Here is a 25,827-nt window from a genome sequence, read left to right as displayed (position 1 = left end):
AAACTAGAGAGAGCATACACCAAAAAGCTCTAGAACAAAAGGAAGCAAATTCACCCAAGAGGAGTAGACGGCAGGAAATAATCAAACTCTGGGGCGAAATCAACCAAGTGGAAACAAAAAGAACTATACAAAGAATCAACCAAACCAGAAACTATTTTTTTTGAGAAAATCAATAAGATAGATAAACGCTTAGCCAGACTGACTAGAGGGCACAGGGACAGCATCCTAATTAACAAAATCATTAATGAAAGGGAAACATAACAACAGAATCCAAGGAAATTCAAAACATCATCAGATCCTACTACAAAAGGCTATACTCAACAAAACTGGAGAACCTGGATGAAATGCACAATTTCCTAGATAGATACCAGGTACCAAAGTTAAAACAGGATCAGATTAACAATCTAAACAGTCCCATTTCCACTAAAGAAATCATGCAGACATTAATAGTCTCCCAACCAAAAAAAGCCAAGGACCAGATGGGTTTAGTGCAGAGTTCTATCAGACCTTCAATAAGACCTAATTCCAATTCTCCTCAAACTAGTCCACAGAATAGAAACAGAAGGTACTCTACCGAATTCATTCTATGAAGCCACAATTACTCTGATACCTGAACCACATAAATGACCCAACAAAGAAAGAGAACTTCAGACCAATTTCCCTTATGAACATTGATGCTAAAATACTCAATAAAATTCTCACAAACCATGCAGGGTGGTGGAGGCGCACACCTTTAATACCAGCACTTTGGAGGCAGAGGCAGGTGGATTTCTGAGTTGAGACCAGCCTGTTATACAAAGTGAGTTCTAGAACAGTCAGGATTATACAGAGAAACCCTGTCTTAAACACCCCCCGCCACCAAAAAAAAAAAAAAAAAATCTCACAAACCGAATTCAAGAACACATCAAAACGATCATCCATCATGATCAAGTAGACTTCAACCAAGGGATGCAGTAATGGTTTAATATATGGAAATCCATCAACATATTCCACTATATAAACAAAATCAAAGACAAAAACCACATGATCTTCATGTTAGATACTGAGAAAGCATTTTACAAAATCTAACACCCATTCATGATAAAAGTCTTGGAAATGTCAGGATTTCAAGGCCCATGCCTAAACATAATAAAAGCAGCATACAGCAAACCAGTAGCCAAAAACAAACTAAATGGAGAGAAACTTGAAGCAGTCCCATTAAAAGCAGGGTCTAGACAAGGCTGCCCACTTTCACCCTACCTATTTAATATAGTATTTGAGGTCTTAGCCAGAGCAATTAGACAACAAAAGGAGAACAAGAGGATACAAATCAGAAAGGGAGGGGTCAAAATATCACTATTTGCAGATGATATGATAGTATATATAAGTGACCCTAAAAATTCCACCAGAGAACTCCTAAACCTGATAAACAGTTCAGCGCAGTAGCTGGATATAAAATTAACTCAAACAAGTCAGTGGCCTTCCTCTACACAAAGGATAAACAGGCTGAGAAAGATATTAGGGAAACAACATCATTCACAATAGTCACAAATAACATAAAATACCTTGGTATGATTCTAACTCAGGAAGTCAAAGATTTTATATGATAAGAACTTCAAGTCTCTAAAGAAAGAAACTGAAGAATATCTCAGAAGATGGAAAGATCTCCCATGCTCATGGATTGGCAGGACTAAGATAGTAAAAATGTTTATCTTGCTGAAAGCAATCTACAGTGCTTGGCAAATACAGATGTGGATTCTCATAGTCATCTATTTGATGGAACACAGGTCCCCCAATGAAGGAGCTAGAGAAAGTACCAAAGGAACTAAAGGTGTCTGCAACCCTATAGGAGGAAAAACAATATGAACTAACCAGTACCCTCCAGAGCTCATGTCTCTAGTTGCATATGAGGCAGAGGATGGTCTAGTCTCTCATCAATGGGAGGAGAGGCCATTGGTCTTGTGAAGATTATATGGCCCAGTACAGGGGAATGTCAAGGCCAGTAAGCGGGAGTGGCTGGGTTGGGGATCAGGGCAGGGGTCATAGGGGACTTTCAGAGAGGAAACTAGGAGAGGGGATAGCATTTGAAATATAAATGAAGAAAATACCTAGTTAAAAAAAAAGAAAAGAATATTGGTAAATTTAAGATATAATACTTCTTAAGCAAAAGGATTACAGTTCAAGTTCTCTCTCTTTTTTTTTTTTTTTTAGACCAAGTTGGCCTCGAACTCAGAAATCCACCTGCCTCTGCCTCCGGAGTGCCGGGATTAAAGGCGTGTACCACCACGCCCAGCTCAAGTTCTTAATGTGATATTTTATATTCTATATACAAAATTATTTTTCAGAAATCCAACACAATTTAATTACTTACTCAAAATTAGAAGACAAGTCCTGTTTAATTACTAATCTTAAGAATGCATGTGGAGACCAGGAAATAAGAGAATATATGTTTGCCAGAGGCAAAATCATTAAGTTTAGAAACTGCTTTTTAAATAAATTATTCAGAAGTAGAACAGCAAATTTACTTCATAGTAGGTAAGAGGCTTGACTTTCTTGTAAACTTTCAAAACATGAAAAATGAATGATGTTTCTTTATTTTCTTATCACATTGGGTTGACAGATAGCTGATGGCACAGTTGATTGCTAAGTCAGTTCCCAAACTACTTCAATCTTTTGTTTTCATTATCAATAATTTCAAGACCCACATTCACCCTAACAGACAATTTTAGTCCATGTTCTTTCTTATCATAATATGTTGTAACTATGGCACAAAGTTTAGAAATCTAATCATGATACAACATGATCTTCTATCAGATCACATTGCTGCCTTACTGTATACTCATAGAACATAATGTTAAATTACATGTGCTCTTACTCATGGTGTCATTGGTCTATTCCTTTGCAGGTTTTGCACCACATTCCTTTCCTTAGTATATTTACATAGGGCCATGAACATTACCAGCAAACTATACACTTTCTTTAGCAACTATATTGATAAGATTTAGAAGCACACATCTGATTTTCATTATAACAAAAACTATTTATTTGCTATAAACTGTGTAACTTAGCAAACTAAGTGACAGAAAAAGGAGAGTTGGTGATCATTTTAAAACGAGCCTTGTAATTCTGCTAGAGTCCTAGAAATAGAACACAGCCATCTGAACAAATTCTGAAGCTCCTTTCTCAGGGCAATTCTTACTTGACTGAGGTCAAGTTATAAGACCACTTACAGAGCTCTGTGAGAACCGAAGGAAATGACCTATGAGTCACCAGAGTCCCCTCAATACCATCACTGCTCAAGATCCTCACAATTATTAAAGGAACAGCTACCAGGTCTCTCCGTCAGATCCAGTTCTGCCTCACATAGAAAAGTTCTTAGTTGTTGTTGTTGTTGTTGTTGTTGTTGTTTTGTTTTCTTTTTTTTCATTTTCAATGGTAATGTGAAAAATATTTTTGCATGCCTGTATGTGTGTGCATATAAAAACATAGAGGCCCAAAATGACATTGGTAGCACTCCATGGAGATTTTTTTACTGTATTTATTAAGGCAAGGTCTCTCCAAGAACTGGAAACTGACCTGCTTCTCCTGGGGGAACGTCCTAGTCTTTTCACTTTGAGGTCTGGGTTTACAGGTAGTCATCACACACATGTGACCTTTATGCAAGTTCTAATCACCAGAATTCCCCTGACCTTATACATTTTATCTACTGAGCCATCCTTTTAACCAAACAGGAGAACTTTCTAATATGGTGTTTCAAAAACAGGGCTGTTTCTGTATTAGAAAAAGAATTAATTCATATGGAATTAAGCCATTTGTCACTTTTTCACAACCTGTTAAACAATTCCCACACCACCAAAGCCTCAGTAAAATGAAGGGTTTCTGCAGCGTCTTGTCCCAATATTTGTCTCTACAGTGGGGGAAAAGCCTCTCCTCTATTTTTTCTTTTCGACACATGAAACTATTCAGTTTCTAATCAAAACAGAGAAACTGGAAAAGCCTAAAGAGCCAATTAAAAATGAATCTTCCATCAAGAAGAGAAAGGAACTTAAAATATTTCCTTAGAGGAAAAAGTACTTTTACAGGATACTTGAGTAAAAATAGTATACTGCTGTATCTCTTCGACAATAGGCATGACGCTGAAATTTAAATGTGTCATTGATAAAGGATAAAGTGGTGGTATGTTAATAGTTAACAATGGTTATTTAATGGGCTCTATGTTTCAGTTAAATTCACAATTACATTCACAGATGAATGGAATATTTGGCAGCCAGCTAATCTTTCTTCCTGGTTTAAATTGAGTATAACTGGTAGTATTTTATGACTTGAAATAATATACATAATTTATCAATGTCTTCAGGAAATATAACATGAAATATCATGGTCCTCTGGGAAAACTCATGATTTATATAATCAGGTTCATGTACTATAGTGCATGGAACAGGATTAAGTGTTGTGTGACTACCATATAGAATATTAAGTCATTAGTTTGATTTTTCTAGGAAGTTTTGATTATCCACTGTTTTTTCAAATTACTCTGGATTTTTGTTCCTTTTCACATTATTTTAGAACAGACTTTAAATATTCTCAGTAGGTTACCTGGTGGTATATAGTGATATTGCTCTATTTTAACTCCGTCTGTAGAAAAGACACAAGTTTCTGTGCTACAAAATGCTAAATAACTAAACACTGGAAAATGAAGATAAAATGGAGTTGTTGGTGGCATTTCTTTATCCCTACAAACAACATATTAATCACCAAATAGAATTACTGAGTAAAATATATTGGTGAATATTTTCAAAGGGCAATAGAAATACTTGTAAATAATTTAGTGCAAAGGCAAAAGGCAGATGTTGGAGTAGAATATGTTCTAACTTAGAAGGAAGCATAGCCACATATGTCCTGCCCATAGGACTAGTTTAGTTTATTGTTTGCTACTTAGTTCACTTATTACAGTTTTATCTCTTCTATCAATTCTATCTACTCAAAAACTCATTCCTAAACCAAGAATAGTAGCACAAATTTGTAATTCCAATACTTGGAGAGGCTGACACAGGAGGATTGCTGTGAGTTTGAGGCAAACTTGGGCTCAGTAGTGAGTAAAAAGTTTAGCAGAGTTATTCAGAAAGACTTTGCCTTGAAGAACCAAAAATTTAAAAATAATAGTTTTCCACAATATTTTTTTCTTTTTGAGATCCAAGAAAAAAACAGGTATATCAGGGTAAATGCAGAACAAGTGTAATTAATGAATAACAACCACAGTACAGTGGTGTGCATGGATTTATAAATTGTACTATGGCTTCAGTTCTGCCTTGACCCAGATAAATAGAATGGTTTTGAATATATTCCCCTAGTACTGACGGAGGAATAAACATAAAAAATGTTGCCTCAAAATACTCATCACTCCAATGACAGTGGAATAGCATGACATTGCCTTAAAATAGTGCAGAAAACCAAAATGTAAAATGTACTGTCTCAAGAAGAAATTATAGATGTATGCAAAGAACAGTGAGCAGCTAGCTGAACAGTCTACCACCAGTAACATTAACTATTGACATTGGAGTTTGGGATGTTTAACATTTATAGAAAAATAAAAATTCTCCAAGGAGACAATGCTGCCAAACTTGTTTAGCAAAAAAGAGACTTTGGAAAGAGCTAATGAGGCCACTTAGTCACGAAGTAATTGTGGTGGCTATCTGAGTGGCTAGCTACAAAGATCCCCAGAGTCTTTTACTTTAGCCATTGTAACTAAGGCCAATCAAAGGGACATCCAATAGAATTGGTGGAATGTGTAAAGGACTAGAATTCTTCCTTAGCCCTCACCCTGGCATATTAGGGGAGAGATGAAACTATTAAAATATATGTCATGGTAATAAATAACATCTAGTTAGCTTGATAATTCTTTGGTTAAGACTTAACTTTCCTTACTTCTCACACAGTTATTCAAATTACTCTGCACTTTTTTTTGTTTCTTTTCACACTGTTTTATAACAGGCTGTAAACATACTCAGTAGATATTTTTATTTTTCTCTGACAGCATGTGAATGGCATGAATTTTACAAAACCGACCAATATCTGTATCTGTGCTTATATCTGAATATATGTGTATATGTGCATATGCATATGTATATGTACATATGTTTATGTATGTATGTGTTTGTGTGTGTGTGTGCATGCATTCATTTTCCTTATAATCTATCTATATCCACACATTCTGTTGAAAAGTTCTCTTGAGACAAGGAGAACCAGATGTTGAAGCAGATGACTCTTTTAAAAGTCTAGGAGATAAAGCTTTGAGGAGATTTTCCTGCCATGTTACAAGGTACTGTCAAAAGAAGCTTCAGTTAATCTCTACTTTATACCAGCCTTGGCAAAGCTGACTGGACAATGGCAAGAGCATCAGTAAAACTAGATCACCTCAGAAGGACTCTAGTGTCTTTATCTGTGCGAATCCTAGCCACTTATACTGACTGAAATCTTCAATGGATCCAGATATGACAATCTCATTCAAAACAGAAAGTCATTCTCTTGCTAGTATGGAGAATCCAGGGATTACACAACATTATAATTAAGCACAGACTCTCATCTTTTCCCTCATTTTCATCTACCTCTGTCTGCTGCCCACAGTTTACTGATAGATTCATTGAACCAGTTTTTATTAATTCTGAGTTACAGTCTCTAAAGGGACCAACAATAAGTCATCAAGAAATCTTTACACAAGCCTATTTACAGAGCTTAGAAACCTGTCACATTTTTAAATAGAAAGATTATTTCTTCAAACGAATAAAGAGACTGCTTTGGGGTAAACATTTTTTCATTGAGATAAATTGTGTAAGTTAAGAATTCAATTCAGAAAACATATCATATTGCTGACTAGGTATGCAGTAGGGAAGAATTAAAAGGCAAATGTTTTACAAAGGTGTACAAAAGGCAGTTCAAAAAGAAAGAACTTGCTAAGGGGACAATGGTAATAACAGGATAATTAAATGAGAAATACAAAAGAAGTAGAAATAAAGGAAGCTAGAAAAGTCCCAAGGCCCTGGAAATGTTTTCCGTTACAGTTACAGGTTTGCAGCCCCAGTATAGGTGCCTGATCTGAGCCACATCTCACAGATTTGTTATGCCATTTTATAGGTGAGAAACGATGCTCAGATAACAAGTGACTTGCCTTCTGGATTCAGGGGGATTGTTCGTAAACAGTTCATTCTTTTTTCTTTAAGGTTTTGATAAATAATTTATTTCTTATTGGTTCTTTTATTTAGTTACATTTCAAATGTTGTCCCCTTCCTATTCTCCCCTCTGCAATCCCCATCCCATTTCCCCTCCCCTTTGCCTTAATAAGTGTGAGCTCACCCACCCATCTACTCCTGCCTCATGCCTCTAGCATCCCCCTATGCTGGGGCAACAAGTCTTCACAGGACCAAGGGCCTCCCTCCCATTGATGCCAGACAAGGCAATCCTCTGCTACATATGTAGCTGGAGCCATGGACCCATTTATGGGTCAACTTAATATTTTTCATCTTCCCAACCTTTAGACGATAACTGAAATTCTTAACAATGGAATCTGAAAGCTTTTCATTTTAAAAAACTTTCACCGTGATTCAAACAGGAAATTCTGAGTGTTAACCAAGTGTGTAGTATTAAGGGAAAAAAAGTGGGACTTTCAGAATCACAATATATCTAACAACAAACTTATGAGAATTCCACATCTTGCATTATTATGTTATGCTTATTTAACTGATGAAGCTAGAGACAAATCAGAAGGCTAATGCTTCATGGGAATAGAACTTAAAACGAATTCAAATAAAAAATTTGTGTACTTGCAGACAGAAACCTGGTATGACTATCCTCTGAGAGGCTCTGCCAGCACCTAAGACAAATGAAGATATTGAGCCTGGGGATCCCAATGGAATAGTGAGGGGAAGGGCTGAAAGAGCTGAAAGGGATTGTAACCCCATAGGAAGAACAATAGTATCAACTAACTAGACCCTTTAGAGCTCTAAAGGATGAAACCACCAAACAAAGAGTATATATGTGTTGTTTCATGGCTACATATGTAGCAGAAGACTGCCTCATATGGCATTAGTGGAAGGGGATGTACTTTGTCCTGTAAAAATCCAATGCCCCAGAGAAGGGGTATGCTTGAGAGGAGAGGCAAGGAGTAGATTGCGGGGGGGGGGGGGGGGACCATACTGTTAGAGGCAAATGGCAAGGGGATAGGGTGGGATATTTGTGGAGGGAAGACAGGGAAGGGGGATAACATTTGAAATGTAAACAAAAAAATGATTAATAAAACAAATTTTTTTCACCATAATTCCAATGTATATCCTTTTAAACACCTTTCTTTTAGTCCAGAAGTTAAATTCCACAAAACTACATTCCACATATCGAATAAATAATATGTCATTGTAATGATGTCATTAGTGTGACATTTGTAATCTTGATGCATGCATCATTCATACTGTCCAAAAATAAGAGACTATTCCATTAATGCTGAAAGAATATATTTTAGAGAGTCAATGATAGATGAGGTAACAGGTTATAGATTTTAGACACTTTGTTATGATTATTCGATCACAGTTGTGGTTTTGCAGACTCAGTAATACGAAACTGCCAATTGGGATTAGTAACTTCTTGCATCAGCTCTTACAACTGTCCAATTTGTTCATAACAAAAATCATTAATTTTTTCTTGGAGAGAGGTGCTGAATATGTTTTTCCTGTTGAAATTTGTCTGCTGTCCTTAACTTGTTGCCACAACATTGCTGCATATGTGTCCTATCCCGTCAATAAATGCTGGGCCTCACTAGGACCAACAGTCTTTTCTTTTTTTTTTTTTTTTTTTTTTTTTTTTGAGACAGGGTTTCTCTTTATAGCTCTGGCTGTCCTGTCCTGGAGCACACTTTGTAGACCAGGCTAGCCTCGAACTCAGAAATCCGCCTGCCTCTGCCTCCCGAGTGCTGGGATCAAAGGCGTGTGCCACCACTCCCGGCAGGACCAACAGTCTTATGTCTCCTAAATGCATCCTTCACTTAATGGTCAACCAGGGCTTTAAGGTCCAGGGACAGAGCCCAATGTAGAGGCAAGATTTGCCTATATAAAGACCAGACTATTAAAAAATGCACCCCATGTGTGCTAGACCTCATTCTTTTTCAGCAATTGTGTTACTATTCTTTCTAGTCCTTCCTAGTCCAGGGGTTAAAAAAGAAATCAATCTCTTCTGAAATCTTTCAGTGCTTCTTTTTGTAGCTTGTTTTAGCTAAGAAATCCCAGGTCCCTGGGGTTTGTATTTTGTTTTGTTATGGTTGGTTATTTGATTTTGGTAAATTAAATTCTCTACTTGTGCCCAAATTAGAGATCTCTTTCAGGCCCCTTCTCTTGCAGCTGGAAAGGGGTGGGGATAAGATTTGTAGGAGCTAGAGAGGTCAAGGACATCAGAAGAACAAGGCCCACAACTATTGTCAACTAAGTGCAGCTCATAGGAGCTCACAGAGACTGAAGTAGAGATCATAGAGTCTGCATGGGTCTGTGCTAGGTCCCCTGCACATTTGTGATGGCTGTGTAGCTTGGTGTTCTTGTGGGACTCCTAACACTGGGAATGGGGGTAGGGGGTGTCTCTGATTCTTTCCTCACCTCCTAATACCTTTTGCTTCCTACTAGGTTCCTTGATCAGCCTTGATATCAGGGTTTATGTCTAGTCTTATTACATCTTGTTATGTCATATTCAGTGGATATTCTGGGGAGAGCTGTTGCTTTCAGAAGGAGTAGTAGATTTTGGAGATAGTGAAGGTCGAGGGGCCAATGGTGAGGAATGTGGGGAGTACTGGGAGGAGTAAAAGAAGGGGAACCTACATTCAGGATATATTGAGAACAAGCAAACTAATTGATTGATTGATTGATTGATTGATTGATTGACAGATAGATTGATTATTTTAAATAAAAGCTTTTTGTTCTAGATTCCATATAGTCAAAGGATAGGATTTGCCCTGTTAAGTGAATAAGGAATGCAAGTAGAATTATGGTAGACATGAGCCTTAATGTAATTTAGTGACCTAAACTGTAGTAAATGAACTTTTATCTCTTAGCATCTCTAAACATTCTGAGCTCTTTAGATTTTAAATGTGTTGCTTCACCACTGTTGTGTATGTTGTGCTACTTAAGGTAGCCTAATTGGAGATGTTCTTATCCTTTAGAAACCTAAAATATTTTATACTTAAAAAATTATTATTTCACTCTGTGTCTCACCTTATTTTTAAAGAGTGCATTGATAAGTTGGTGCAGAGCTGTAGTTACACAAGGGAGAGAACATCTGAAACAATCCTACACTGGATGTTTGTTTGTTTGTTTGTTTGTTTATGATGGGCTTTTCTATGTATCCCTGGCTGTCCTGGAACTTGATCTATAGACTAGGCTGGCTTCAAACTCAGAGATCTTCCTGACTCTGCCTCCCAGTACTGGGATTAAAGGCATGCACCACCACTGCCTGGTATATTTCTAATGTTTTAGCACAAAAGTGATGAACATTTGAGGAACAAGAATGCTTATACATACTTGGACATTAATGGACATATCCATTACTTGGATAACAATGTATCCATGTTTGTAAAAATAATACAGTATTCTATAAGTTTGAACAATTTCATGTTATAAATTTTAAATAAAAAATCATGAAAAAATATTTTTGATAATTAGTGAAAAAATCATTGTATTAACTAAAATTGCCATTTATCTGATTATTTTGATTCAATATGTGAAGACATGATTTTATTATGTTCCCCACATCCTATAAGTTTATACCATAATCATTACCTGGTACATGCAGTATAATTTTATATATCATAAAATCATATTTCAAGTATGTATAAACCACATAGTGTTTATATTATCATAAGTGTTTATAAAGCCAATTGCTTAATATTAATAAAATATAAGCTAGACTACAACTGTAAATATTGATCACATTTTATTTCTTTTTCAATAATAACAGGAACTGATTTTTTTCTGAGTGTTGCTGTATTGTAACTGAAAATATACTTTTTATAAAGTCCTTCTAAGCTTAATGGAATAGATGTCCATATATCAATATTTAGTTTACTGCAGTGATCTATAGAAACTACGTTTCCCTACAACTCAGAGAGACTTAATCAAATGAATTGTATGTGTTTACATAGTATATGACCCTTAGGCAATATTAAAATTCTGTATTTCCACTCATATTAAATACATACTAGAAAAAAAGCTATAAGTTATATAATGGTTAATACTGACCTGGTATGTAGTTTGTTTGCATGATTAGGAATAGTTGGTTTATTCTCTTTACCAAAATTCCACTTGTAATAATCTATAGATATATATTAAATACTAAAGAAGAGTTAACACTTAGAATGGTGTCTTAGTTAGGGTTCTAATGCTGTGAACAGACACCATGACCAAGGCAAGTCTTATAAAGGACAACATTTAATTGGGGCTGGCTTACAGGTTCAGAGGTTCAGTCCATTATCATCAAGGTGGGAGCATGGCAGTATCCAGGCAGGCATGGCACAGGCAGAGCTGAGAGTTCTATGTCTTCATCCAAAGGCTGCTAGTGGAAGACTGACTTCCAGGCAACTGGGGTGAGAGTATTAAGCCCACACCCACAGTGGCACACCTACTTCAACCAGGACACACCTATTCTGACAAGGCCACACCTGCAAATGGTGCTACTCCCTGGTCCAAGGATGTACAAAAAACCACAGATGGTATACTCAGGAAGTTCCCTTTTCCTAATTCTCTTTAATTCAACAACAACCCCCTTATTAATCTTGTATTTTAGAAGAGGAAAGGAGACCTAACCAATCCTCTGAAATTTGTGAGGACTAGAATATGTGCTATACAAATCAACTCTATGAATAAGCTTTTCTATTACTTAGTTTATTTCCTCCTACCACTCCTTTTATTAAAGAAAGCATGAATTTTTAGTATATTTTGTATTATAACACTTTAAAATTTTATCTGTGAATGTTAGATGTCAGAATATAAGAGTTAGCTCTGTGAGTCCTAGGAATCAACAGATAGTTAAGCTTTGCATGAGGCAACTTCACCAACTGATCTGTCTAACTCTTCCTTTAGTAATCCTAAACCCTTAATTGTGTTCAATCTGGGATTAATAAATAGCAAAAAAAAGTTCTCACAATTTTCTATTATGAATTATTCTACTATTATCCTAGACATTCCATTTCTTACATCACTTCTAAATTCCACACCATGGTTAACCACTTACTAATTAAAAAATTAAATGTATAAATAAATTATATACAATATGTGAAAATACATACAATGCTCCTTGCAATTTTACATGCACTAAGCAGGTTGTTTGGGATTGGAATCTTCACATGTTCCCCTCAACTACTGGATAGTAAGTGTACTCATTCTTCTACTCTGCATTACAGTGAGCTGAGATAGCTGATTCTTCAGTATCTGCCTACTCCAGACCCTAAATTGTTCTCTATGAATTTCCTGAACACATCATAATTTTCCCCATCCACCCTTTCAAACAAGACCTTTCCTTTTCTTCAACTTTCCTGACTGTTCTTTGCAGTTTCATTCTTTCAAAGAATCCAACATACACATTCTGCTTCATTTCCCATTTTAGGCTTCATAGTTCATGCATAAGGAGCCCTTGCAGCTACCCATCTCTATCAGACTTGATGCCAATCACAAGAACTTAGAAACAGGCCCAAATCTGAGTTCTCTCTCTCTCTCTCTCTCTCTCTCTCTCTCTGTGTGTGTGTGTGTGTGTGTGTGTGTGTGTGTGTGTGTGTGTGCTTGTGTGTGTGTGTGTGTGTGTGTGTGTGTGTGTGTGTGTGTGTGTGTGTGTGTGTCTGAGAGAGATATATATATAGAGAGAGATGATTTGATCAAGTCATTTGAATTCTATGCCTCCAGTTTTATGACAGGAATGATCTTACACATTTTATAAGTTATTTAAGGAATCCAGTAGAAAGTAAATTATCAAAACAAGTCAATGATGGGAAGACATTTTAAGATTTCACACAGCCTTGCTGTGACACCTTTGTAATCTTGTGTATCTTTCCTTCTAATTTGACAAACTCACTTGGAATGGTGACATGGATTACATTGAAAGTGATATGCATTGCCTGAGTTTTTTTCTGGTTCAATAAACTTCTATTTCAAAAAGAGAGAAAGAGAAGGAACAATATGCACATTAATTTTTTGATATTTTTAACAATTTTTTTGTGTTTGGTTCTTGCTACCTGTTTCCTGTGCTATTGAACTCATGTTCCTTCCATATCAATCCCATGGTTTCTAGATTGATAAACATGACCCAATGTGCCACAGGTTCATTTCAACAATCTTAGGAAGTAAGGTGCATAAAGAAATGGACTTTCAATCTGTACCCAGGAGCTTACCCTGTGCCACAGCACTCTGTATGTGGATTTCATCCAGAGAGTGCTGGCCTCCCAAGAGTGCAGACAAAATAAGATCAAAGGTAAGACCACCACCATTGCTCAAATACCTTGCCCAAGTGGGACCTGCCAGGAGCGCACAGGACAAAGGAAACACAAAGCAGCCTGGGACAAGAACCTTCCAGTTTCTATGCCACAGCTCTCTGTACCCAAATTCTACCAGGAGAGAGTTGTTCTTCCAGGAGTGCTGAGATGCCTAAGACCACAAACTAACAGTAGAGACAAGCTATAATTACAGCAAGACAAGCTAACACCAGAGATAACTATATAGCAAGAGGAAAGCACAAGAACATAAGCAACAGAAGTCAAGGCAACTTGTCATCATCAGAACCCAGTTCTTCCACCACAATAAGTCCTGGATACACTAAAACACTATAAAATCAAGATTCTAATTTAAAATCACATCTCATGGTGATGATAGAAGACTTTAAGAAAGGCATAAATAACTCCCTTAAAGAAACACAATAGAACACAGATACACAGGTAGAAGTCCTTAAAGAGGAAACATATAAATCCCTCAAAGAAATACAGAAAAACACAAACAGGTGAAGGAATTGAACAAAACCATATAGAAACTAAAAAAATTTCCATTTTAGAAAGAATAAAGAAATCACAAAGAGAGATGACCCTGGAAATAGAAAACCTAGGAAAGAGAACAGGAGTCATAGATACAAGCATCACCAACAGAATACAAGAGATAGAAGAGAGAATTTCAGGGGACAGCAGATGCTGGCAAGGATGTGGAGAAAGAGGAAAACTCCTCCATTGCTGGTGGGATTGCAAGCTGGTACAACCACTCTGGAAATTAGTTTGGCAGTTCCTCAGAAAATTGGACATAGTATTACCAGAAGATCCAGCAATACCTTTCCTGGGCAAAAGAATATAACTTCTCAGCACTTCATGGTACCTTCTCCAAAACTGACCAGGCCTCAACAGATACAAGAAGATTGAAAGAATTCCATGCATCCTATAGATCACCACAGTCTAAGGCTGGTCTTCAGCAACAATAAAAACAATAAAAAAGCCCACATACACCTGGAAGCTGAAGAATGCTCTACTCAATAATAACTTGGTCAGGGAAGAAATAAAGAAAGGGCTTAAAGACTTACTGGAATTCATTGAAAATGAAGGCACAAAATTCTCAGACTTAAAGTACACAAAGTAGGCAGTGCTAAGAGGAAAACTCAGTGCCTCCATAAAGAAACTGGAGAGAGTATACACTAGCAACTTAACAGTACATCTGAAAGTTCTAGAACAAAAAGAAGCAAATGCATCCAACAGGAGTAGACTGCAGGAAATGATCAAACTCAGGGTTGAAAAGAACTAAGTGGATACAAAGAGAACTATACAAAGAATCTCTAAAACCGGGAGCTGTTTTTTTGTAAAAAACCAACAGCGTAGATAAACAGTTAGCCAGACTAACCAGAGAGTACAGAGACAGTATACAAATTGACAAAATCAGAAATGAAAAGAAAGACATAACAACAGAAACATAGGAAATTAAAAAAACAAAATATCAGGTCCTAATATGAAAATCTATACGTAACAAAACTGGAAAATCTGGATGAAATGGACAATTTTCTAGAGAGATACCAGGTACCAAAGTTAAATCAGGATCAGGTAAACCATCTAAACAAATCCAATAACCCCCAAAGAAATAGAAGCATACATTAAAGTTTCCCAAACAAAAATGCCCAGGACTAGATGGTTTTAGTGTAAAACTCTATCAGACCTTCAGAGAAGACCTAATACCAATACTCTTCAAACTATTCCACAAATTAGAAACATAAGGAGCACTACTAATTCATTCTATAAAGCCACAGTTAAGCTTATATCTAAGCCACACAAAGAACCAACAAAGAAAGAGAATTTCAGACCAATTCACTTTATGAATTGATGTAAAAATATGCAATAAAATTCTCAAAAACTGAATCCAAGATCACATCAAAACAATCAGCTATCATTATCAATTAGGCTTCATCCCAGGGATGCAGGGAGGGTTCAATATAAGGAAATACATCAACGTAATCCACTATATAAACAAACTCAATGAAAAAACAAACAAACAAACACAGGACCATCTTATTAGATGCTGAAAAAGCATTTGGTAAAATTCATCACCAATTAATGTTAAAGTCTTGGAAAGACTGGGAATTCAAGTACTATACCTAAACATAGTAAAAGCAATATACAGCAAACCAGTAGACAACATCAAACTAAATGGTGAGAAACTTGAAGCAACCCCATTAAAACCAGGGACTAGACAAGGCTTTTCATTCTGTCCCTATCTATTCAATATAGTACTCAAAATTCTAGCCAGACCAATTAGACAATAAAATGAGGTCAAAGGGATAAAAATTGGAGAGGAAGAAGTCAAAATATCACTATTTTCAGATGACATCATAGTATATTTAAGTAACCCCAATTATTACACTAGAGAACTACTTCAGCTGATAAACAACTTCAGCAAAGTGGCTGCATATAAAATCAACTCAAACAAATCAGTAGCCTTCCCCTACTCAAAAGAAAAACAGGCTGAGAAAGAAATTAGGGACATGATACCCTTCACAATAGTCACAAATAATATAAAATGCCTTGGTGTGATTCTAACCAATTAAGTGTAAGACCTATATGACAAGAATATTAAGTAAGTCTCTGAAGAAAAAAATTGTAGGTCACAGAAGATGGAGATATCTCCCATGCTCATGCATTGACAGGATTAATATAGTAAAAAGACCATCTTGCTGAAAGCAATCTACAGATTCAATTCAACCCCATGAAAAGTCCAACTCAATTCTACATAGAGTTAGAAATAGCAATACTCAATTATATTTTGAATAACAAAAAACCCTGGATAGCGAAAGCCATTCTCAACAATAACTTCTGGGGGAATCACCATCCCTGATCTCAAGCTGTACTACAGAGCAATTTTGATAAAAACTGCATTATATTGGTACAGAGACAGGCAGGTAGATCAATGGAATAGAGTTAAAGACACAGAAATGAATCCACACACATATGGTCTATTGATATTTGACAAAGAAGCTAAAACAATCCAGTGGGGCAGGGGGAGGGGGGGTGGGAGAAAGACAGTATTTTCAACAAATGGTGCTGATTCAGCTAATGGTCAGCATTTAGAAGAATGCAAATTGATCCATTTTTATCTCCTTGTATAAAGATCAAATCCAAGTAGATCAAGGACCTTCACATAAAACCATATGCACTGAAACTAAAAGAAGTGAAAGTGGAGAAGAACCTTGAATACATGAGTAAAGGGGAAATTTTTTTCTGATCAGAACACCAATGCTCTAACTAAAATCAAGAATTGACAAATGGGACCTCATAAAATTGAAAAGCTTGTGTAAGGCAAAGGACTCTGTCAGTAGGACAAACTGGCAACCAACAGATTGGGAAAATATCTTTAACAATCCTAAATCTGATAGAGCTTTAATATCCAACATATACAAAGAACTCAAGAAATTAGACTCCAGAGAACCAAATAACCCTACAAAAAATGGGGTACGGAACTAAGCAAAGAATTCTCAACTGAGGAATATAAAATGTCCGTTAAGTACCTAAAGAAATATTCAACATCTATAGTCAACAGGGATGCAAAGCAAAACAACCCTGAGATTCTACTTATACCAGTCAGAATGGCTAATATCAAAAACTCAGGTGACAGTAGATGCTGGCGAGGATGTGGAGAAGTAGGAACACTCCTCCATTACTGGTGGGGATTCCAGCTCTGGAAATCAGTCTAATGGTTTCTCAGAAAATTGGACATACCTGAGGACTGAGATGTATCACTCCTGGGCACATACCCAAAAAGTGCTCCAACATATAATAAGGACACACACTGCACTATGTTCACAGCAGCCTTATTTATAATACCCAAAGGCTGTAAACAACCCAGATGTCCCTCAACCAAACAATGGATACAGAAAATATAGTACATTTACACAGTGGAATACTATTTAGCAATTAAAAACAATGACTTAATGAAATTCACAGGCAAATAGACAGAATTAGAAAATATCATTCTGAGTGAGGTAACCTGCTCCACCCACTCCAGTGAAGTTTGCTTGGCAGTTCGAGAGGCCTGGGAGCACTCATGAGGCAGGGAGTTTCAAGGAAACTCAACCTCCTGGAACGTTGGCATTCTCATAGCCCGTATACTCATACCCTATCCCCGTGTTAGTCTGGCGTATGGATGCACGTCCTTTAATATAATATTGTAGGGAACCTGTCTTACGGATTGGTCTGATCAGGTCTTGGCACAAAGTATTTGCGTTTTCCCAAGCCAATTGTTTTATTAATATATCAGTCCCTTCCGGGGAAGTATTGTGAATTCTACCTACTCGCTTCCAATCCTCCAATGTCAGGTTTCCCTCCTCTGGAAACCAGGGACTGATTTTTTTTTTACAGGAAATCATAAAATTCTTGTAAGGATTTATCCGAGACCTTTAGGCCTCTGACAGACAGCATGTGCTTAAAGACTGACAGAAACAATCTTTTCTCTTTCGATTCTGATTGTCCCATGATAAAACTTACTCGTCCTTAACTGATTTACCTATCAGCCCATCTGCAGCACTGCGACAAGATCCTATCCTTGCCTGAGAAAATAAAGAAGAGAAAGAAAAAGAGGAAAAAGAAATAAAGACTAGCCGGCCCCAGTGTCCCTGTTCAGGCGCCAAACTGTTGCAGACCCTTTTTGGTCCCTGTCTGTGTAGAACGGGTCTCTGGTTGAAGGTGGACAAGGAGTTGGTGAATGAATGACAAACAGAATCTACATTCAGAGTCTACAGAATCTCTCGTGTTGATTCTGTTCGTGTTGATTCTTGTTCTGTCACAAAAGAACACACATGTTATGTACTCACTGGTAAGTGGATATTTGACAAAAAATTGGGAATACCTAAGATGCAGCTCACAGACCACATGAAACTGAAAATAAGGAAGACCAAAGTGTGGATGCTTCAATTCTTCTTAGAAGGGAGAACAGAATACTCAATGGAGGAAATATGGAGACAAAGTGTGGAACAGAGACGGAAGGAAAGGCCATCCATAGACTGCCTCACCTGGGGATCCTTCCCATATACAACCACCAAATGCAGACACTATTGTGGAAGCCAAGAAGTGCTTGCCGGCAGGAGCCTGATATAACTTTTTTCCTGAGAGGCTGTGCCATAGCCTGAGAAACACAGAGACAGATACTCACAGCCAGTCATTGGACTGAGCACCAGGTCCCCAATGGAGGAGTTAGAGAAACAACTAAAGGAGCTGTAGGGGTTTGCAACCCTTGGGAGGTCCAACAATATCAACCAACCAGAACCCCTAGAGCTTCCAGGGACTAAACCACAAACAAAAGAGTATTCATGGAGGGACCCATGGCTCCAGCCACATATGTTGCAGAGGATGGCCTTGTGGGGCATCAATGGGAGGAGAGGCCCTTGGTCCTGTGAAGACCTGATGCTCTAGTGTAGGGGAAAGTGAGAGGGGGAAGTGAGTAGTGGGGGGGCTTCTGAACACCCTCATAGAATCAGGATGAGGGGAGATAGATTAGGGGGTTTCTGGAGGAGAAACTGGAAAAGGGGATACATTTGAAATGTACATAAAGAAAATATCCAAGAAAAGAAAAGAAAAAAACCTAAATCAGTTACTAGAATTAACTTAATGTTCTAGAGTGATAAGATTCTAAAAATCTTTTAAAATTTTAAGAACTAGATTATTACACACTTGCTTCAGCTATGATATGCTTGATTGTAAATGTATGTGCAAGTTATAATTAGCATTTTAGAAAGACTTTCACAAACCAGCTAAGGTAACAAAGTATAGTTGGTTTTAACAGTCAACTTTCATTCAGAGTAGTCTATGAGATTTTTAAATATTATATGAGTCATAGTACAAGGAATAAATTTATTCATCTTATTTAGGCTATCCTTATCATACTTTGTAGAAAAATTAAAGATATGAAGGAGTAGAGGTATATTGGTGTGATTAAAAACCTTTCTTCATTGCAGAGGTAGAAGCCAAAGTTAAGTAACTCCGTCAGTGTTTTTCTGGAATCACAAAAGACCATAAATAAGAAAATCTAAATATTTTAGAAAGATAAGACTCAGTATTTGAGAAGTGCTGTATGTTATTGTGAATTTTATCCACTATCTGAAAAACAAGAATATTTTTCTTTATTATAAGTCTTTTCTCCTAAATTTGCCAGGAATCATATAAAGTGACTCATTGCTTCACTCCAAGATATTATTACAAATATTTGCATTTTTATATATGAAGATATTAGCATCTTTAGGCTTTCAGTCGACTTCATTTTCAACAGGCCATGCAGCAAACGCAGGTAAAATTAAAGGGCCCAGCACCAGTTATCATTTCTGTATTTTATTGTCTTTATTCTAGGTATGCACATGCAGTATGCAAGTTTTTAAAGGAAAATACAGCTTAGTACAGACAAAGCTGACAGTTTTAGAAACAGAGGCTATTAAGACAGACAACAATAAGAATTGTTTGGAATACCTGGTTTTAAATCCCCATGGACAAACATGTCAATCATATATCGACAGAATGCATACTGATCTGACAGAATAGAGAGAAAGAAGAAGCAATGAAAGTATGTCATCACCATCTGTCTTTTCTACAAGAAGACACAATGTAACAGAACAAACAAAATGGCACACATCTATTTTGACTACTACTTATCTCTGTGAAGGAATAAATTGTGATTTTGTGAGCATGCAAATGAAAATATATAACATGCAAAATGTTCCACTCATTACCTATAAAACCTCTTAAATATGGAATCAGAATTATTCATGGTTATATTAGAGTAGGAAATATTTGATAATTCAAAATCCTTTCCTTGCTTTAAAGCAATTGTTCTCATGTATCCTTGTGAAATATTTGAGAAGGAAACATGAAAACTCTCTCCAACTAGAAATGCTTCCAGCTGCTGAACCCAGGACCTCTGTTGGCTATCCAAGTAAGACTACTGATAGTTCTGGAATAAGGCACAGAGGGCAAGTGCATTGTATCTGTTAGGGTCCTGTTCATAGAAGTTCTCCTTATCAGAAATGTGATCTGGAGAACTGATCAACAGCACCAAATGATATAAATAATTAACTAACTAATAAACTAATCATTCTTGCCATTGGCTAGTCTGTATTCTAGAAAAATAAGCCAACAAAGTAACCAGATGTTTGATGCAGGCACAGTACAAAATGGTTTCAGGAGTTGGATTTTTTTTTTCACTTTTTAATTACTTACAACCCATAGAAATACATATTATTGCAAACTCTGAATTCTTTCATGGTCAATCTAATTCTAATATCCACTGTAAAAGATTTCATAAACTTTATCACAACATCTTTAAAACTTACATTATTATGATCCTTGTACATAATGATCTACATATCAAAACTTTTTATTAGGCATTTTTATTAACTCACCAAATGCATACAAAGCTTTAGCACAAAGAAATTTTATTGCATTTATATAGTATGACACATTTTATTTTTATCAAACAGAAAAGAACTGTATTTATTTTATAGAAATAAATACCCAAGAATATTTATTTATGAAGCTCTGCTGGGTCTTTGTTTGTCTTTAAAATAATAAATGTACTTACTATAATAAATCTAAAAAATAGAATCCTTTTCATTAATACTTAAATAAAGGTGAGTCAAAACTTATAATGTTTCTAAAGTTTATATATATTCTGGTTGCTGAAATGAGGTAGTCCATTTTTAGAACAGCCTACAAATCTACTTGTTTGTTGAAGCACTTCCAAGGATGGTTTCTGCCTTATCCCAGGCTCTGAGATTTCTATGGTGTTAGACAAAAGTAACATTAAAATAGGTACTATTTTTTCCTTCCTAGACACGAGATTTTGCTATAAACCAGGCAAAGAATATTTTTTCTTTAAGTGGACAATATGGATTTTGGACCTCATCTAACATATGGTTATTCCTTCCTATAGCTCAAGAATATTTCACAAAAAGATAAGAAATATGCCAGAATGCATGTATAGGACCCATTACTCACAAAATTGTAACGCCATGGGTGTATTCATAGTATGTGTGTTTAACAATCCCCTACTTTGTATAGTTAGAGTGATGGCTAGGAATTAGATACTACACAGTGTCATGAATAGGAACAGGAACCTCAGATAATCAATATGGCTTCCTCCACACAGTTTAAAATTAGCTTGGCATCCTTTTTCTTCCTCCAATAGGGCCCCCTACTGGTAGACCAGTGTTCCAGGTTCACAGCCTGACTAGGCTTTGCTCAAAAGTTGTGAGCCTATCTGTCTTTGGTCAAATTGACCAATCCTAAATTAGGTGATAAAAACCTCTGAAGGACTCTTAAAACCCCTCAGTGCTAGAGTGATGAAACGGGCTTCCAGAGTTCCCTTCACCCTCTGTAGAACATCTCTCTTTGAGAGTGCTCTGCAGGGTGCTTGCTTCCTCACCTTAAACAAAAACATCACCTGATCATTCTAAGACTTCCCTACCCCACCCCGCTTCCACCTTGCACTCCAGATTTTTCTTAAATTTTCATTCTTCAACTGGCATTGATCAAGACACCTAGAGGGTAGCAATACCACACAGAGTATTACTCTCTACAACGCCCCCCTTTTCTTTTTTTTTTTTCTTTTTTTTTTTCTCCCCACAAAAATCACTATTTGTATTTTAAATTCCTGGAATAGCCTTTTTTTCCCCCTTTCTTTCTTTCTTTCTTTCTTTCTTTCTTTCTTTCTTTCTTTCTTTCTTTCTTTCTTTCTTCCCTTTTTTCTTTCTTTCTTTCTTTCTTTCTTTCTTTCTTTCTTTCTTTCTTTCTATTCTTATATGTCACCTCTGTCTGAAGTTTATAAGGAAGAAACTACTTATAATATAAAAGGTTTGTATACCTCCCTACACACAGATGAAATATTGCTTTCTAAGCACAAGCATAAAATGGAGGTTGCATCCTGGTTACATTCAAATCATGCTGAATGATTCTCTGAACTAACTAAAGATGCCCTTCAGATTTCCTCATTAATTGATGTGTTCATTAGTTTCATGTTACAATTTTCTTCCTTAAAGGGTGATCTGAATTTCATAGTATTTTAGAATCCAACTATCCACATAGTGAATTTTCCTGATTTGTATCACAGTGAAATGGTCATTTAAGTTATTTCTCATTATTATATCCTTTTATAGCATACACATTCATATGTAAAATTATTTTAAGAGATAATACTTTATATTTTCAATGTTCAAGATCCTGTAATCATCTTGAAAACAATATGTTCAAATTTCCAAATGTTTTAATCTGGAGAAGTATCTGTAAAATTAGATTGAAATGAATGAAATTTACATAAAGTTTATCACCCACACAAAAAAAAAAAAAAAGAAAAGAAAAAAAGTACTCCCTTATTTTCTTGTTTCTATACATGCACCTTTTCTTGTTTCTATACATGCACCTTTTGTTTCATAAATTAAAGTTTACATGCATTATGTACATATCAAAACTTATAAGCATTGTGATGTTGAAAAATAAGATAAAAATACAAAGAATGTGTAATTAATATTATGTAGTTTGTAAGAGAAAAAATGTTTCCAGTTTTACTATTAAAATAGTCTTCTTAGTAAAAAGTTTTAAAGTCACAATAAAGTTGTATAGACACCAATTTGTCCATTTTGGGTTTTTTTGTTTGTTTTGTTTTGTTTTGTTTTTGTCCATTTTAGTTTTGAAAAAAATTATTCAATTGCTTTTAGAGTCAAGGAAATTGTTATTTTGTAACATTCATAAGAAAAGGTACAACTTTCTCAGGAACAGATCACACAGAGCAGACCTTGTGTTCTATATGTGAAGATCTGGATTTGTAGTAACCATTGATTTGGGGATAGAAAACCCAAAAAGGTACCCTAGTGGTGGGACAAAGAGGCCCTTTGTGACCATTTTAAATTCACACAGCACCTTTCTGTAAAAAATTTCCTCTCTGTAAATGGTCTATATCTGAGAAGTGAGTTAATACACCATAGTTGGTGAAAAGAACATCTGTCTTATGCAAACTATCCTAAAGTTAATTTTTTTAAGAAGACTAAAAAATTGCCCAACAATTCTTTATCATATAAGAGGTTTTCTACCACAATGAAATGAATTTATAGTTTAATGTGCATATTCTGAATGGTATCATTGCAGCAGTATCGAGGAAGTAATATTTTTATTTTATTTTTTCCTGTATGATTTGTGCATTGACTCCTGGAGCAACTCCTGAAGAGATGCTGTTGTTGTCAATTTTTAAAACTATCTTTTCCAGAGTCTAACCCATACAACTATTTAACTGTTCTGCCAAATCCTCAAGATTTCAGCGTTCAGCCCCAAACTTAAATAACTCCAAGTGATCACTCAACACTCTTTAAAACACTTGAAAATGCATCTAGCTATTTGAATACATTTTATTATTTTAGTATGTTAATACCCAATGGTAGTACTTCCTTTCAGGCTTGTTGGCTTGGATCTCTTTTTACCCCATCTGAGGTTTAATTTTAGTCTTTTCAGTTGACTGCATCTGCTTCTTGCCCATTATTCTCTTTGGACCTCCTGCTGTCTCCTCCTCCTGGAATGTTTACCTTTCTGCTCATGCACAGCTGGCATCTCTTTGTCATCCTTCTTTCTGGCCTTTGGTGGTGTTTTCGGAGTTTCTTTGGCTTTTGCAGCTGTTGGTTTCACTTTCTCCTGTTTTCCAACTTTCATTTCCTTCTTAGCCTTTTCTTCAGTCTTTTCCTTAGTCTTAATTTTCTTGTCCTCTACAAGAAGTTAAGACAGTTATTTTTCTTCACTCACATAATTCTTCAAGTCTTATTCAAGTCCCATTTTAAAAGGCAAACAAGATAATCAATAGAAAATAAGTGTCCTATAAATACTATTGACAATACTAGGGTACTATAAGTTTATGAATATGTTGTATTTGACATACAAGTCATGGACAGGTGAGGAGACTGATGAGGATTTCTGTTGTGGTTACAGTTTGTTTGGATTTTGGCTTTGATAATCAAGAGCTTAAGCTGTCCACAATGATTCATTTGCTTGTGACTGGGAATTTTTAATAAGAAAAATGTCTTCACTAAAGAGCCTAGTTAAAGAATTTTCTTTTAAAGGAATGTGATCATTTTGTTCTATAATAGAAAAATCTTAAGTATTACTCAAAAATAATACAATATAATATTTTAAAGAAGATAAATGCAAACAATACAAATGAAACATTACCTGCATGGTACTGTATAACAAGATGAGACTGATGATACTTACCGGAGACCAACTGACAGACAGACATCCCTATCATGATATTTATTAGAAACTGACAGACAGACATCCCTAATGACTAGGCCTGCAAAGATTGATAATACAGAAACAGATACACTCTCTTACATATCAAAGCCAGAGATCATATTCCCAAATGTTTGTAAAACTTTTAAAATGTACTAGCAAAAAGTACTAGCAAGTAAAATGTAGAATGTGCATTCTATTCAAAACACATTAACTTAATAGGAATTTTTGAAGAGTGAACTGGCTCACAAATAAATCATTCTGTGGATTGTTCTTTCATATTTTTTAAATCACTGATAGTACGATTCAATTAGTTCTAATGGGAATTGCATATTTGACATCTTCTGTATGTGGGATCATATATTTAACATAGATTTGACACACAATGAAGAGATTTGTCTGGACACTTCCAATACATTGTAGATATTATTGACACACATGTTAAAGAGTTTGATGAAAATACTGGCCTCTGTTTACTTTGCTTTGATGTAAAGCTTGTATCTGCCAACACTTTTATTAAGACGTGACCTTTATTATCTATTGTATATTTTGTATTGTACAAGATTGTTTTCTTATTAGTTTCCCCTACCAGGCTGGGAACAACTTGAGTTCAGGAACTCAGTTTTTAGTTTTCTATTACCATTGTGTTCAGTACAATGTTTATTTTCAGAGAATATAGAACTAGTGAATCTGACTTTTGGTATAGCATTGGAAATGTAAATGAGCTAAATACCTAATAAAAAATGGAAAAAAAAAGAACTAGTGAATCTGAATTAAATAAGAGTAAATGGTTCGCTACCTGTGTGTCATTTATATGATGTAGCAATATGTACTCTGCACATGTAAATAAAATGTTTAGAATAAACATGCCTATATTTTGAAATTTTACTAGCTTTTTTTATGCTGTTTGCTTGCTTATGTCTGTGTGAAATTGTTATTGTAGCTATCTTAAATGCCATCTAACTTTGCAGTTCAAAATTGATTTTACCTCTATTTTGATTTTACCTCTATTTTGATTTTACCCCTATCTTGTTACTGTAGAATTAAAGATTAGTGAAAATCTGATCTGT

The 25,827-nt window shown here is 35.7% G+C and overlaps 1 protein-coding gene across 3 annotated transcripts in view; it reads right to left on the bottom strand.

Moving 5' to 3' along the window:
- Window positions 1-25,827, bottom strand: part of Trdn (triadin) — a 393,227-nt gene that overhangs the window by 256,524 nt on the left and 110,876 nt on the right. Inside the window, exons 8-9 of one of the 3 annotated variants that reach the window (NM_029726.2) lie at window positions 24,061-24,237; window positions 19,964-20,023 (exon numbers count right to left, since the gene is read on the bottom strand). In NM_029726.2, coding sequence (NP_084002.2) covers window positions 19,964-20,023; window positions 24,061-24,237 — 237 coding nt within the window. Of the gene's footprint in view, window positions 1-19,812; window positions 20,024-23,868; window positions 24,238-25,827 lie in introns of those variants that run through there. The other 2 variants (NM_001364697.1, NM_001364696.1) reach the window with 2 other exon arrangements.

This window comes from Mus musculus, chromosome 10 (genome assembly GCF_000001635.26).
Source record: "Mus musculus strain C57BL/6J chromosome 10, GRCm38.p6 C57BL/6J".
Lineage (NCBI taxonomy): Eukaryota > Metazoa > Chordata > Mammalia > Rodentia > Muridae > Mus > Mus musculus.
This window is presented reverse-complemented; position numbering and strand designations above follow the sequence as displayed.